This window comes from Diabrotica undecimpunctata, chromosome 2, assembly GCF_040954645.1.
Source record: "Diabrotica undecimpunctata isolate CICGRU chromosome 2, icDiaUnde3, whole genome shotgun sequence".
Classification (NCBI taxonomy): Eukaryota; Metazoa; Arthropoda; class Insecta; order Coleoptera; family Chrysomelidae; genus Diabrotica; species Diabrotica undecimpunctata.
In genome coordinates, this window is record NC_092804.1 from 82,620,272 (window position 1) to 82,634,415 (window position 14,144).

Here is a 14,144-nt window from a genome sequence, read left to right on the forward strand (position 1 = left end):
CGGCCAATTCGTCTTCCAGTCGAATTGTCTCTTAGGTTATAGATTAATGGAGAGATCACGTTTACTACGGTACACAGAACATATTTTTGACAAGTTGTGGAAGTCTTTGTGGAAATATTCACACAATTAAACACTATCACTATCCGTGTGGCCAGAAATTGAGTCGTCGTTTGTGTTTATAACTACTGGTTCAATTGGTGATAAAGTAGGATATTCTTTTTCTTTTACTTGAACATGAGCTACACAATTTTTCCAAATGTCAGTTTTGTTAAGTTCTTCGATGACTGTTCTTATATTTTGGAAAAACAACGTCACTTAATTGGGGAGATTGATTCATTTTCCGCAATTCCTTTTTTACATCGGCCCATTTCATTTCAATTGGGTTGAAAACACAATGATATGGAGGGAGCCGTAAAACCGTGTGCCCGTGGCGTTCAAAGAGTTTATCTATTACATATTCTTTTTGAAAATTGTGTTGCTTAATTAATTGCAACAATTCCTTTTTGGTGCATTTACTAGGTGTTGCCATGCCTTTGTTCTCTATAAATTCTATGATATCTCCCTTCTTGGAGCTAGTATTTGGAATTTTGGTGTAGAGTCTAGAATAGTATGACGCATTGTCCATTACTATCACGAAATTTGTTTTAACATTCGGTAAAAGCTGTTCCGTTGCCCATTTTTCGAAAAGTTTAGCCGTCATATCCTCATGATAATCAGCTGATGACTGTTTAATGTTTTTGGCCGATAATAACAAGACATTAGGTACAAACCCGCTCTTAGTTCCAGCATGTAGAATTATAATTCTTTTTCCTCTCGAACAAGGAGTACTCAAGCAGCACTTTTTGCTATCATCCATCCTGCCATATTGAACTACATCATGGGTGTCAAACCACGTTTCATCAAGATACACAATGTCTCTATTGTCATCTCGATATTCCTTTATTTTACGTAAATAATGTTGCCTCTGTATCACAATCCTTGTAGATTCCATAATTACCATTCTCTTGTCTAATTTTTTAAAACTAAATCCGCATTCTATTAAAACATGCCTCAATGTATCAAGGGATTTATATGCATAATCGGGATATATTTTCAACTTGTCCTGAAGCATTTCCAACGTTAGAACTTTGTTGTCCTGATAAAATTCGTAGACATAGCGACAAATAACGTCTTTAGTGGCCTTATCAATCTTTTTAAGGTTTTGTCCAACTCTTTGACGTTTAACAGAATGACCACTTACATCCCCAGCTGCAATAACACGTAAAACTGTCGTACGCGCAAGTTTGGTAAGTTCACATATCCTTGACACAATATTATTTTCCGAAAGTGTACTATTTTCGCCTCTTAAACAGGAATATATATTTAGAATAATCCTTTGCGCTTGAATATGTAAGTCCTTATTTACAAATTCCCAATTTATTGGTGTTGGATCTAAAAGAAATATTTTTACTTTTAATTGTTAAAAAAAAGTAGATTAAGGGTGAATATTATGACCGAGCATTCCTATACAACTAATTATTAAACTTGTAATGTATTTACAACTTATTTCTACTGTCTTAACTCAAACTTAACTAAAACACAACACTACTGTTTTGCACAAAAATATTAAAAATATACGTGAACGTGAATGTTTATATTTCTGAATTATTCGGGACTGGACCCGAAAAATTCCTTAACTTTTATTGAAATTTAAAATTGATGATTAAACGTATATACATACATAATGCAAATGAAATGTAATGTGCTTATTAATTTTATTATAAAAATAAAATAATTTTAAGTTTATCACGACGACACTGTTATTGTGTTTATTATATGCTTGCCGCCTTTGAAACATGAGAAGCAGTTTTTGCCAGATAACGGCAAAGCCAGATTTGGTTTCAGTGTATGCACTTCCGAAAAATTTGACCAATTACATTTCAGTATTACCCAATAAGATACGTTAAAAAGTAATAAGCCACGCCAATATCCATGTGGACTAATACCAGGAGTAATCAATAATTACAGAATTACAAAGATTTATCTTTATTTCTATGTTCGCCGTAGAATTACTGACCGGACCCCAAAAATTGTTCTTTCCCAATTCATATCGTTTCTACTATAATTATATATAGTATTGATCTCTAATACAGTATTTTTCATATAAAAATGCGTGCACGTCATTCAAGATTTACGTCAGAACCCCACAGCGTTCACAAATACAATTTATTAATATATATATATATATATATATATATATATATATATATATATATATATATATATATATATATATATATATATATATATATATATTTGAAAAAAAGTTATTTACTTTTATTGTCAATGAAATATATTAAAACATAAAAGAGTTGTTTACTTTTATTATCAATGATATACGTTAAAACAAAAAATCTGTACTTATATTTTTTTCCAACTACATAATGTATAAAGCGTATTTTCAAGGATAACATAATAAACTATTGCTTCTGCAATTTTAAGAACTCTGTAATTTTTAACTGCTTTAAATGGTCCAGTATCATTCTATCATATATTTTCTAAACATGTGAAACAGTTGTATTTATTCATTGTAAAGAAGTTTATTGCGGGCTGCAGTTAAGTTTATTGAGGGGCTGTTTGAAAAGGTAGGTATTTATTTATAGCCACGACCAGACCAAACACGTAAAAAACACGTTTTTGGATCTTATTTTCTCTCGTTATAACCAAATTTGCCTCGCTATAGACGGTTATAGTTCAATAGAAATTTCACGGGACATCTAATGTATCTCGTTATAAGCGAAACCTCGTAATAACCGTGTTCGTTATAGAGGGAGTATACTGTATATATATTATCATGGTACAATGAATACACATGTGTATTCATTGTACCATGATATATTATAATATTATGATCAGATTGTGCAAGAAATCAAAACATAAAAAAAATTCTTACTCTAAAAAAAAGCGGCAACACTTTATACACTTTTGCCACAAGCTGAACTGTCAATAAACTTTGAAGTATTCCTATATCAGTTGCGTACAATTGTCTCATCTATTATTATTTATATAATATAATAATTAATATAAATTATTATTTTGTGGAATATTAGACTTAAAGACTTATTTTATAAAATTTATATTATTAATAATAACAAATGTTTTTGGTTATTTAATCAATATAATTCTAAAATTCTCAATATAATGATGATTACATTTTTCTGATTGTTATACCATGTTGACGCCTATGAAAGATCGAGCAGTTCCGTATGGGTTTCGTATTATTAGCTGTGTTAGGAAAATTTTAACTTTAACGTTGACGTTCTGGAAATTTTAAATATAATTGACGTCACTTTATATAAATTGTGAAGTGCACGCATTTTTATATGAAAAATGCTATAATATATAGTTTTTTTTGATAATTTGTTTCTAGTTTTTTTTTCTATTAAGTGCTTTTTAGTTATTTATATATATATATATATATATATATATATATATATATATATATATATATATATATATATATATATACATATATATATATATATATATATATATATATATATATATATATATATATATATATATATATATATATATATATATATATTTATATATATAATAAAGGGCCTGCGTAGCGCAAGCGGTAGGATGCTTGACTCGCAAGCCGGTGGTCCGGGGTTCGAATCCCACCGCCGGCAAGAACATCTAGACATTTTAAAAATGTCTATAGGCCCCAGGTCGACTCAGCCTGAATAAAAATGAGTACCTTGGGTAAAACCAGGGGTAATAATAGACGATTGAAGCGTAGCACTGGCCATGTTACCTTCCTTGTATACCGTAGGCCCTAGATATAGCAGACTACCCTGCTATACTCCCAAAGCCGCGACAGCGGTATAAAACGGGAGACTATTATTATTATATATAAAATATGTGATGGGGTCCTCAAATTTCCACAGTAAACTCTTTTGTAGCTATCTACTTAATTCAATAGCTACTTTACTGTGGACTTTTGTGAACAAATATATATATATATATATATATATATATATATATATATATATATATATATATATATATATATATATATATATATATATATATATATATATATATATATAAATAACTAAAAAGCACTTAATAGAAAAAAAAACTAGAAACAAATTATCAAAAAAAACTATATATTATAGCATTTTTCATATAAAAATGCGTGCACTTCACAATTTATATAAAGTGACGTCAATTATATTTAAAATTTCCAGAACGTCAACCTTAAAGTTAAAATTTTCCTAACACAGCTAATAATACGAAACCCATACGGAACTGCTCGATCTTTCATAGGCGTCAACATGGTATAATAATCAGAAAAATGTAATCATCATTATATTGAGAATTTTAGAATTATATTGATTAAATAACCAAAAACATTTGTTATTATTAATAATATAAATTTTATAAAATAAGTCTTTAAGTCTAATATTCCACAAAATAATAATTTATATTAATTATTATATTATATAAATAATAATAGATGAGACAATTGTACGCAACTGATATAGGAATACTTCAAAGTTTATTGACAGTTCAGCTTGTGGCAAAAGTGTATAAAGTGTTGCCGCTTTTTTTAGAGTAAGAATTTTTTTTATGTTTTGATTTCTTGCACAATCTGATCATAATATTATAATATATCATGGTACAATGAATACACATGTGTATTCATTGTACCATGATAATATATATACATATATATATATATATATATATATATATATATATATATATATATATATATATATATATATATATATATATATATATATATATATATATATATATTAATAAATTGTATTTGTGAACGCTGTGGGGTTCTGACGTAAATCTTGAATGACGTGCACGCATTTTTATATGAAAAATACTGTATTAGAGATCAATACTATATATAATTACTATTATAGTAATAGATTTAGGATAAGATTGGCGAATGTATTTAGTGTCCGCAGTCATATAAACACAAACAAACAACAACAATATTCAGAATACTTTTTAATTTTCTTTTCATAATATTTTTATTAATGCTATTCCCGACGAATACTGATCTAAATACACAAAAATTATAATAAATAATATATATAATAAATTTAACTTTATATATTTATTTATACTTTATATTTCAGATATTCATCTCAATATTTAATATACGTCATTGATTTATCGGTGGTGGCGACATCTTCTGAATATTATGCACTCTGTCTGCGACATCGCGACATGGGACATCGACGTTGACATTAGACAATCGACATTTCAGTAACAATGGTAACAATCAGAGATATCATTGTACATAAAATGGTCTTTGTACATAACACATAACATATCGCTGGCATCTCTGATTCTCTGGTAACAATTTAGACCTGGTTTTGAGTTTTGATTTAAATCTTAGACAAGGGAAATCGAAAAACTTTAGACAAGATTTAAACCCTTTATCAAATAGTATAGACGCATACTATTATAACAATAAAAGAGTGTCAGATTTTAGAACTATAATTCCAAAACAACAATGTGATTATTAAAGATTTTTTAAGAAACTAATTAATTTTTAAAATGGGTATAGATTTTGATATTTTAGAGCATTGCAAGAAGGTCAGAAGCGATCATGGCCCCCCTTATACCTGTCCAATTGATAAGTGCGGCAGAACTTACAAATCTGTTTGTGGTTTATCATATCATTTAAAAAGCTTCGATCACGATAACCCCAGTTCTATAATTCCGATACAAGGAACTCCCAAACATAAAAAAGGTAATTATTAGTTAAACAAAAAGTACTAGTATAGTATAGTAATAACTAATCAAAGTAGGTAAGAACATAATTTGTTTACACCTAGTCATAAATCTAAGAATTTATAGGTATATATTCTCATAGTTAAGTCGAATGTCTTTTTATATTGTAGGTAACAGACAAAAGTCAAAATCGAAGATTACACAAACTCCACAGACTGCTCCAGAACCACTAACTTTTGAAGAAGCACAGAAAATGGTACAGTTTGAGGTAAATGGAGTAGCTTGCAGATGGAACATAAATGATGAATTGGAGGTGATGTCCAAGGAAGACTTTTTAGAAGATGAAACACTGGTCAATGAAGTTAATATTGAAGAACCAAGAATTCAATTACCAGAAGCATTATTTAAGGAGCTTGAAGATTATAATATCTGTGATGCTCCACCCAGACCTATTGGATATATTAGGTTTATTGAGAAAAGTACTGAAGAGTTAGATGGAGAGGTAGGTTTTTGTAAACCAAATGTTTCAAAATTAAAACAAACTACTCACTGCTAATGCTTAATAACAAATTATTAATATATTAGGTCACTATAGTCAGTTGAAAATTTATTATTATTTCAAAACACTATCTTAATTTGAATGTCACAAACAAAACATGTTTATCACATGTTCAATTGTGACTTATTGAATATTTTGGTTGATTATTGTAAATCCCCAATGTTCTAGAATATAAACATATAGTATGTTTATATCTCCTCCATTCAATCATCTCAGTGGAATTTATTTTTCTCCTTTAAACTTTTATTTAAAGTGCTGGTTCACAGGTAAAAAATCAGTAGATCACAATTCACATGAAAAAATTACTTCTTGAAGATAAACCAACAACAGATCTCAATACTAGGCCCCGTGGGTTTCAGATCCTGTAAACAGGAGTACTAAAATAATTAGAATACATGTCTTTAAAGAAGTACAACTAACAGTGTAAAAAATAAAGAAGTGGAAATGCTATAAAGAGTGGCAAGAAAATAGGAAAGACCTTCAAAACTGCAAAGTTAAAAAAAACAAAAGATTTTTATGAGATTGAATGTATCCAAGATGAAAATAATAAATACTAGTTCACAAATAGAATGTAAAAATACTTCAACAGTAAATCAAATTAATTTGATAGAAAATTAGTTAAACTAAAGATGACAATATCAGCAACAAGTCTCAATCACTTCACTAAATAAAGTAATGTAAATCAGTTGGGCCCAATGGTATCCATGCCATGGTGAAATGTGGATAGTGTTATGGGAGATAAGAAGTTGGCTAACAGGTTTGTTTAATTGTTGAAATGGAACTAAGTAATTAATATCTGTCCAAAAAAACAAAGCACTATAAAAATCACAAGATGAAAATACAGGATATAAAAATATAATATTATGTTTGTATGGGGTTAATGTTTATATGTGGTTAACAATAATTAATAGTTTTTAAAAAACCTATGATAATCTTGGTTAAATATTTTGGCTTAATTTTTTTGAAAACGATTTCTGGAGTGGAAATTGAAATGTCAAAACCATTTAAAATGTAATTTTCATTACAATCAATTATAATTTACAAACATAATGTTTAACTTAGACATGCCACAAGAAAACAGTTTTAGAACCTGTTTATAAGAATAAAGAAACCAATACTCATGATATTTATTGATCTTCAGAAAGTATATGAAACAAATTCCTCAAAATGTTCTGCAATGAGAATTCGATAAGAATGGAGTCAGTAGTAGTGTGCATCAGATAACTGGGATCAGGTAACATTTCTTGACAGTTTGGAAAGGTGGAGACAAGCACTTAAAGAAAGAGGTTTAAAACTATAGGAAAAAAAAATAGAATATATATAAAATATTACTTTAAAGATATAATTATATAAGATATCACAATTTTGTGTCATGACACAATGATTCTTCTTAAAGTGCCTATCCGTTCCGGATGTTGGCGATCATCACGGCTATCTTTACTTTGTTTATTGCAGCAAGGAACAGTTCAGTGGTAGTCGTGTTATACCACTTTCGCAAATTTTGAAGCCAGGAAATGCGTCTTCTTCCCGGTCCTCTCTTACCATTTACCTTCCCTTGGAGAATCAGCTGGAGAAGGCCATAACATTCTTGATTTCTCATTACATGTCCTAGATATTCCAACTTTTTAGTTTTGATTCTGAATTTTGAATTTTATTCCACAATGATAGCATGTATAAAATAAAGGTATGAGACAGATTCATATACAATTTTAACTGGATTTCTCTGACTATAAGTGGCCATCCTGGACTTGAAAGGCCATCCTCAGTGAATAGTTCCATGTAGCCAAGAGAAGGTTAAAGTGAATAAACAAAAAATGCAAATTTAATTTTGAGTTTCCGATAATATCCATAAAAGGGCAATGGTTGACATTCACCTCAAGGGGAGAGCCTGGAGGAATGTATGCTGCAGCGACAATAGTTAATATAACTTCAAAATTAATTTAAGAAAATAAGTAATGCATGTTTTTTTTTTAATTATTCCTGTTGAATTCTGAATTTTATCAAAAATCATTTTTATTTTTCCTGTGAGTTTATGTTTAGACTTATTAGCATTCTTTTACTAAGCTAAAGGTATTGTATTAATCTTTAATTATCTTCCCTTATCTTTATACTTGTTACCAACTCTTAATATGTACTTTTATAATGGTGCTCTCACTAAGGCCAATACTGCTACAGATGGTGTGATATAGGATTGATCATCAATTCTCTTTTGTTGTAGAGGTTGGGACGAATGTGTTGAATTGAAGTTGATTTTTCATAATGTGATTCTAATTCACAAAGGGATTCTATCTCCAGTTTTTTAGAACCTTCATTTTTCTTTCAGGAATTTACCTCATTCAAATGTTTAATTTTTTCTTCCAATCTATGGAGTTTTTTTAAAGGATGCAATGCATTATTCACAGCCAAAGAGTTGTAGAATATGCCTTTGAATGACAAATCTAAGTGTTGACCTGCACAGAGCCCTGAACATTTTCCCCATAGGTGAAATTATTCCCTGTAGCTCTTACAGCGATTTTTTCCAAGACTTGTTATTTATTGTTTTTGAACCCTTTCGTCAGTTTTGTAAGACAAAGTTAAAGATATTTTTTGAGATATGGACAAATAGTCAGTGGATATCCTTGAAACAGAAAATTGTTTCAAATGTTTTTGTATTCATGCACCATGTCAGTGGTTTGTTCTTCTTCTTATGGTGCCGTGCACCTATAGTGCGTTGGCGAATTATCTTAAGGTCAGACGTCTGTCTTTTGCGGCATGCAAAAGTTCGCCAGTGTTAGTTACGCCTGTCCAGTTCTTTATATTTCGCAGCCACGACATTTGTTTGCGACCTACTCCTCTCTTGCCCTCAATCTTTCCTTGGATAATTAGTTGAGGGATTGCGTATTTTTCCCCTCTCAGGATGTGGCCCAGGTATCCAATCTTTCGTGCCTTGATCAAGCTGAGCAATTCTCTCTCAGTATTTGCTCTTCTTAGGACTTCCTCGTTTCTCACCCTATCTGTCCATGGTATGCGGAACATTCTTCGCAAGGTCCACATTTCGAAGGCTTCCAACTTGTTAATGGAAGATATTTTCAACGTCCATGTCTCCATGCCGTATAACAATATGGACCATACATAGCACTTAACCATTCTGTAAAGGAGATTGAAGGAAAGATTGCGGTTACAAAGTATATATATATAAGCGGGGATCCTACAGTTTCTGCCGCTTCCCGCATTTCGATCGCCATCTTTTTCTATCTCTCCAGGTGTCTTCATCAATGGCTCTATCTCTCATGGTTTCCATAACACCTTGTATCCAAGACTTGGCTGGTCTTCCTCGTTTCCTTCTATTACTTGGATTGTATTCCATAGCTCTTTTTGGCCATCTGTTGTCGTCCATCCTCTGTACGTGTCCATACCATATTAACTGTCTAGTTTCTATTCTTTCAGAAGTTGTATGTACTCTATCTGTTTTTCTTCTAATTTCAGAATTAGGTATACGTTCTACTCTTGATATACGGCAAGCTCTTCTTAGGTAGTCCATTTCAACCGTGTCAACTTTTTTCTTTCCTTTTACTGTCATTTGCCAACATTCTGCTCCATATGTAAGAATGGGCTCTACAATTACTTTGTAGATAGTCATTTTAGTTCTCATAGTAGCTTTGTTGGACCAAAGTATCGAATTCAGAATTTGAACACTCTTCCTGCCTTGTTGCACTCTATAGTCTATATCTCGTTCCGTTGTTCCTTTACTGCAGATAATACTTCCCAAATATTTGTATTCGTAGCACCTTTTCATTTGTCTAATTTCCAAATCCGGGTCTTCGTCTTCATTGCCTATTCGCATATATTCTGTTTTAGACATATTCATACTCATCCCCCATTTTTCGTATTCATCTTTGAGCTTTCTAAGCATATAATCTGCATCTTCTTCACAGCTTGCAATTAGTACTTGATCATCTGCAAAGAACAGCGTTGTCAGATAATGGTTGTTAAGCTTCAACCCCATTCCCGCACATTTTTGTCTCCACTGGTGCAGTGCTTCTTGGATATATATTTTGAATAGGGTGGGGGAAAGACAACATCCTTGTCTCAAGCCTTTCGTTACTGTAAATACCCTTGAGAAAGTATTTCCTGTTTTTACAGTGCTTTGAGGACATTTATAGATGTTCAGTATTGCTTTTAGATATGTTTTACTAAGGTCCGTTTTCGTCAAGACACTAAATAAGAGTTTTAAAGGAACTGTATCATAAGCCTTCTCCAGATCTATAAATACCAGATGCGTAGGGAGGTTTCGAGCTGTTCGTTTTTCAATTACTTGTTGAAGGGTAAATGTGTTGTCCACGCACGATCTTCCTGCTCTGAAGCCGCTTTCTTCTTCAATTTCTTTATACTCCTCTTCTATTCTTCTTTTCAATATACGACCATATAACCTTCCCAGCGAGCTAGTTACGCTAATGCCTCTATAATTTCCGCATTCTTTTCTGTCTCCCTTTTTATAAATGGGGCTAATGTGGGCCAAATTCCAATCGTCTGGAATCGTTTGGCCTTCAATTAAGCATTTATTAAAAATATTCACTATGCTTTCCAAAAGAGCATCCGGTCCATGTTTCACCAACTCGATGGGAATGTCTCCAGGCCCGGGTGCTTTTCCATTTTTCATTTGTTTCAATTCTTTTTTCAGTTCTTCTTTGTTTATCTTATGCACCTCTGAGTTTTCTGTCATTGAGATATGGTCAGGTCTTTCCATAAATTCGTGCCTACTTTCTGTTAATAGCGTTTCGTAATATTTTTCCCACTTTTTATTTTGAATCAGGTTTATATTTCCCTCATCTTTTCTTTCTTTTCTAATACTTTTTATGAATTTCCAAGCTTGTGTCACTTTGGTTCCTCCTAAGCATCGGTCCATCTCTTCGTATTTCTCTTCCCACATTTCGTTTTTTCTTTTAGTGACTTCCTTCTTTGCTTCCCTGTTGAGTCTGCTGTAAATTCTGCGGTCTTCTGAGTCTTTCGTGGATAGCCATGTTTGATAAGCTTTTTTTTTGTCTTTAATTAATTTTCCTACTTCTTCGTTCCACCACTCAGGATTTTTTCTTTTGTCAGCTTCTTCGTACCCCAATGCCTCTTTGGCCGCCTGATGAATGCAATTTTTTATATCTTGATATTCTTTTTCGGCTGTTTCTCTTCGAGTTAAGTGAGTTAGTTTTGAGGCTAGTCTAAGTTTGTAGAGGAATTGTACTGATTCTTGTTTGAGGCTATCAATATTATATCTTATCTTTGTGGAAGCTGCTACCTTCTCCTGTTCAATTTTGTTCTTGTTTACTTTCCTGTAGTGTATGGTTATTTTTGCGACCACCATATAGTGGTCAGATCCGCATTCAGCACCACGATACACCCTTACGTCATTTGTTTGGAGCCTTTTGTTTTCTGGTTGGATGAGATAGTCGATTATAGATTTTATCTTTTTCTTTGGTTGTTCCCAGGTAAATTTATGTATATCTTTGTGCTGATAAAATCCATTCAACAAAGTAGCGGTTTAAATTTAAGAAAAGCTTGTCTTGCTTGTTCGGTACGGCATTTTATTTCTTGTTGAGGATCCCATTGGTCATTCACCATCATTCCCAAGTATTTGAATGTTTTCACTTGCTCGATTGGAGCATTATCTACGTGCAGTTGTACTCTAAAAAATGCGCCCTTTCTTATTGTCATGCATTTTGTTTTTCCAGCATTTATCTTCAGGCCATATGTTTTTCCTGTGGTGTTTATTTTATTTAGTATCAACTGCATATCATGTTCGTTATCTGTGATTATTGCGGTGTCGTCAGCGCAACGAATGTTATTTATCGGGTACCCGTTGACCTTTATACCACAATCAGTGCCTTCAAGTGCCTCTGCAAAAACATTCTCCACATAGAGGTTGAACAGCATAGGAGACAAAATACACCCCTGTCGCACCCCTCGTAAAATTTCGAATTCCTCTGTGTTTGTTGATTTGTTCAGCCTGACACGTGCCTTTTGATTCCAATAGAGATTCTGGATAACTCTTACATCTTTCTCATCAATATCAGCATTGTGTAGCATTTTTATTATTTCATCGTGTTTTACGGTGTCAAAAGCTTTTTCGTAGTCGAGGAATGTGATGACTATATCTTTTCGTTGGTCCATACAGTTTTGTACCAGGGTATTCAAACAGAATGATGCTTCGCGCGTCCCGAGTCCCTTCTTGAAACCAAATTGTGTCTCGCCGCTCAGCTCTTCAGTGGTTTGTTATTTGGCTATTTTGTATTCTGTCTCTTAATGTTTTTCCAGTAATTCATCTCTGAGTTCTTCTTCTATGAAAGAAGAGGCCCAAACCTTACTGTGGCCAAGAGAAGACAGGAAAGGGAAAGGTCAATTGAAAGATGGCAAGAAGAATGGAACAACATGGAGGATGTGGCACAGTGGACGAAAATGCTGATCCCGAACATAAGAGATTGGGTGAACATACACAGCTATATCCGTGCAGTGATCAAGAAAAAGGAATAGGAAGAATAGCAGCTGGACCAACGGCAAAGGCAAGAGTGAAAGATGCTGGAAGTTGAAGCTAGAAAAGTGGGTCAGACTGTATGAGTTAAAATGAGTGGGGAAGGAGGAAATGTCCATACTAGGAGCAATGAGGGTCTTCTACCCGCTACCTGGAACGAGACAGGTAGAAGAGGGTCTGGTTTAGCAGGTAGGCGTTCGGTGTAGACTCGGCGACGAGAGAGCATTTTAAAGTATCTCGGGAACTATCGCCGGGAGTACGAAGAATCCTGCACTAAGGTCAGTCAGGCGGCGTCCTGGACTGAGATGTCTTTTGAAAATTCCAGACCCCCCCCCCTCTATAAAGACAAAAAAAAGGTTACAAGTATCAGTACTACAAATATAAACGACACAAAGCTTTCACTTTTACTAGCATCGACAAATCCATGAAGCTCTAAGATGGGACATGAGGAAATATTAAAAAAAAAGAGGAATTTTGAAAATAGTGAACTATGAAATAGTGAACTGTGAAATAAGAGATAATTCGATCTTATATTGCTCCCATACACAAATTATTTCCGATGGAGGGCGATCATCCCATTTAAATGTTTAATGAAAAAGGGAATAGGTGTGTAGTAACCACAAGGATCATAAATTCGAGCTAATTCGGACAAAAACGATCTTTTTGTACACTTTCCGTCATATAAAACTGGTACACTTTTTTTCCCAATGTAAACCTGTATTCAGACTGGACACAATGGTTCGTGAATCAATTCGTTGTTGCCATCACAGATAACGGAATTGCAATTAATCTAAATAAAAAAAATAACGTTCAAAAATGTATAAAGTTTTTAGATAGGTATTATTTATATCATTAACAACAAAAAACGGTATCTAATAAATTTAATAACCAGATAGGTTTCAGTTAATATCCAAAATGTTTGAAGGATCTTTAAACCTAGGCTATTGGCACAGGGAACATTTGAATGCATCTACTGTAACTGTATTTTTTGTCAATAAGTTTAGTAACAGGCAAAGTAGCAAGATTTATTTATTATTTATTACAAGAACAATAAATGTGAAAAACTAACATTATACTTTATCCTATGTATTATAAACTATAAAATACAGGGGCGAAAAAACGCTTTTCAAAACGTGACCGTTACAATCCAATATCTGACTGTAATGTTTTATTATAATAATTTAAAGTTATGTCTAGATTGATTATCTATCATTATTTCTGAATTGAAATATTTTCATAAATTATAATAAAACAAAAATCAATGTATGGGTACTCAAATTGAGATGATGAAAGATTACAAAATTATTATGAGAATTCTTTAGGATGCATATTTAA

The 14,144-nt window shown here is 32.3% G+C and overlaps 2 protein-coding genes across 3 annotated transcripts in view; one reads left to right on the forward strand and one right to left on the reverse strand.

The window, feature by feature from the left end:
- Positions 1–268: 268 nt before the first annotated feature.
- Positions 269–1,111, reverse strand: LOC140433745 (uncharacterized). The gene has a single exon (XM_072521722.1). It carries the CDS (start codon positions 1,109–1,111, stop codon positions 269–271), a length of 843 nt encoding a protein of 280 aa, XP_072377823.1.
- A 4,167-nt stretch (positions 1,112–5,278) lies between these two features.
- The window catches only part of Br140 (bromodomain-containing protein 140), a 76,373-nt gene continuing 67,507 nt past the window's right edge, over positions 5,279–14,144 (forward strand). For both annotated transcript variants that reach the window (XM_072523149.1, XM_072523150.1), the window contains exons 1-2: positions 5,279–5,770; positions 5,922–6,253. In XM_072523149.1, the coding sequence (XP_072379250.1) occupies positions 5,575–5,770; positions 5,922–6,253 (528 nt within the window). In that variant the 5' untranslated portion in view covers positions 5,279–5,574. The remainder of the gene's footprint in view (positions 5,771–5,921; positions 6,254–14,144) is intronic.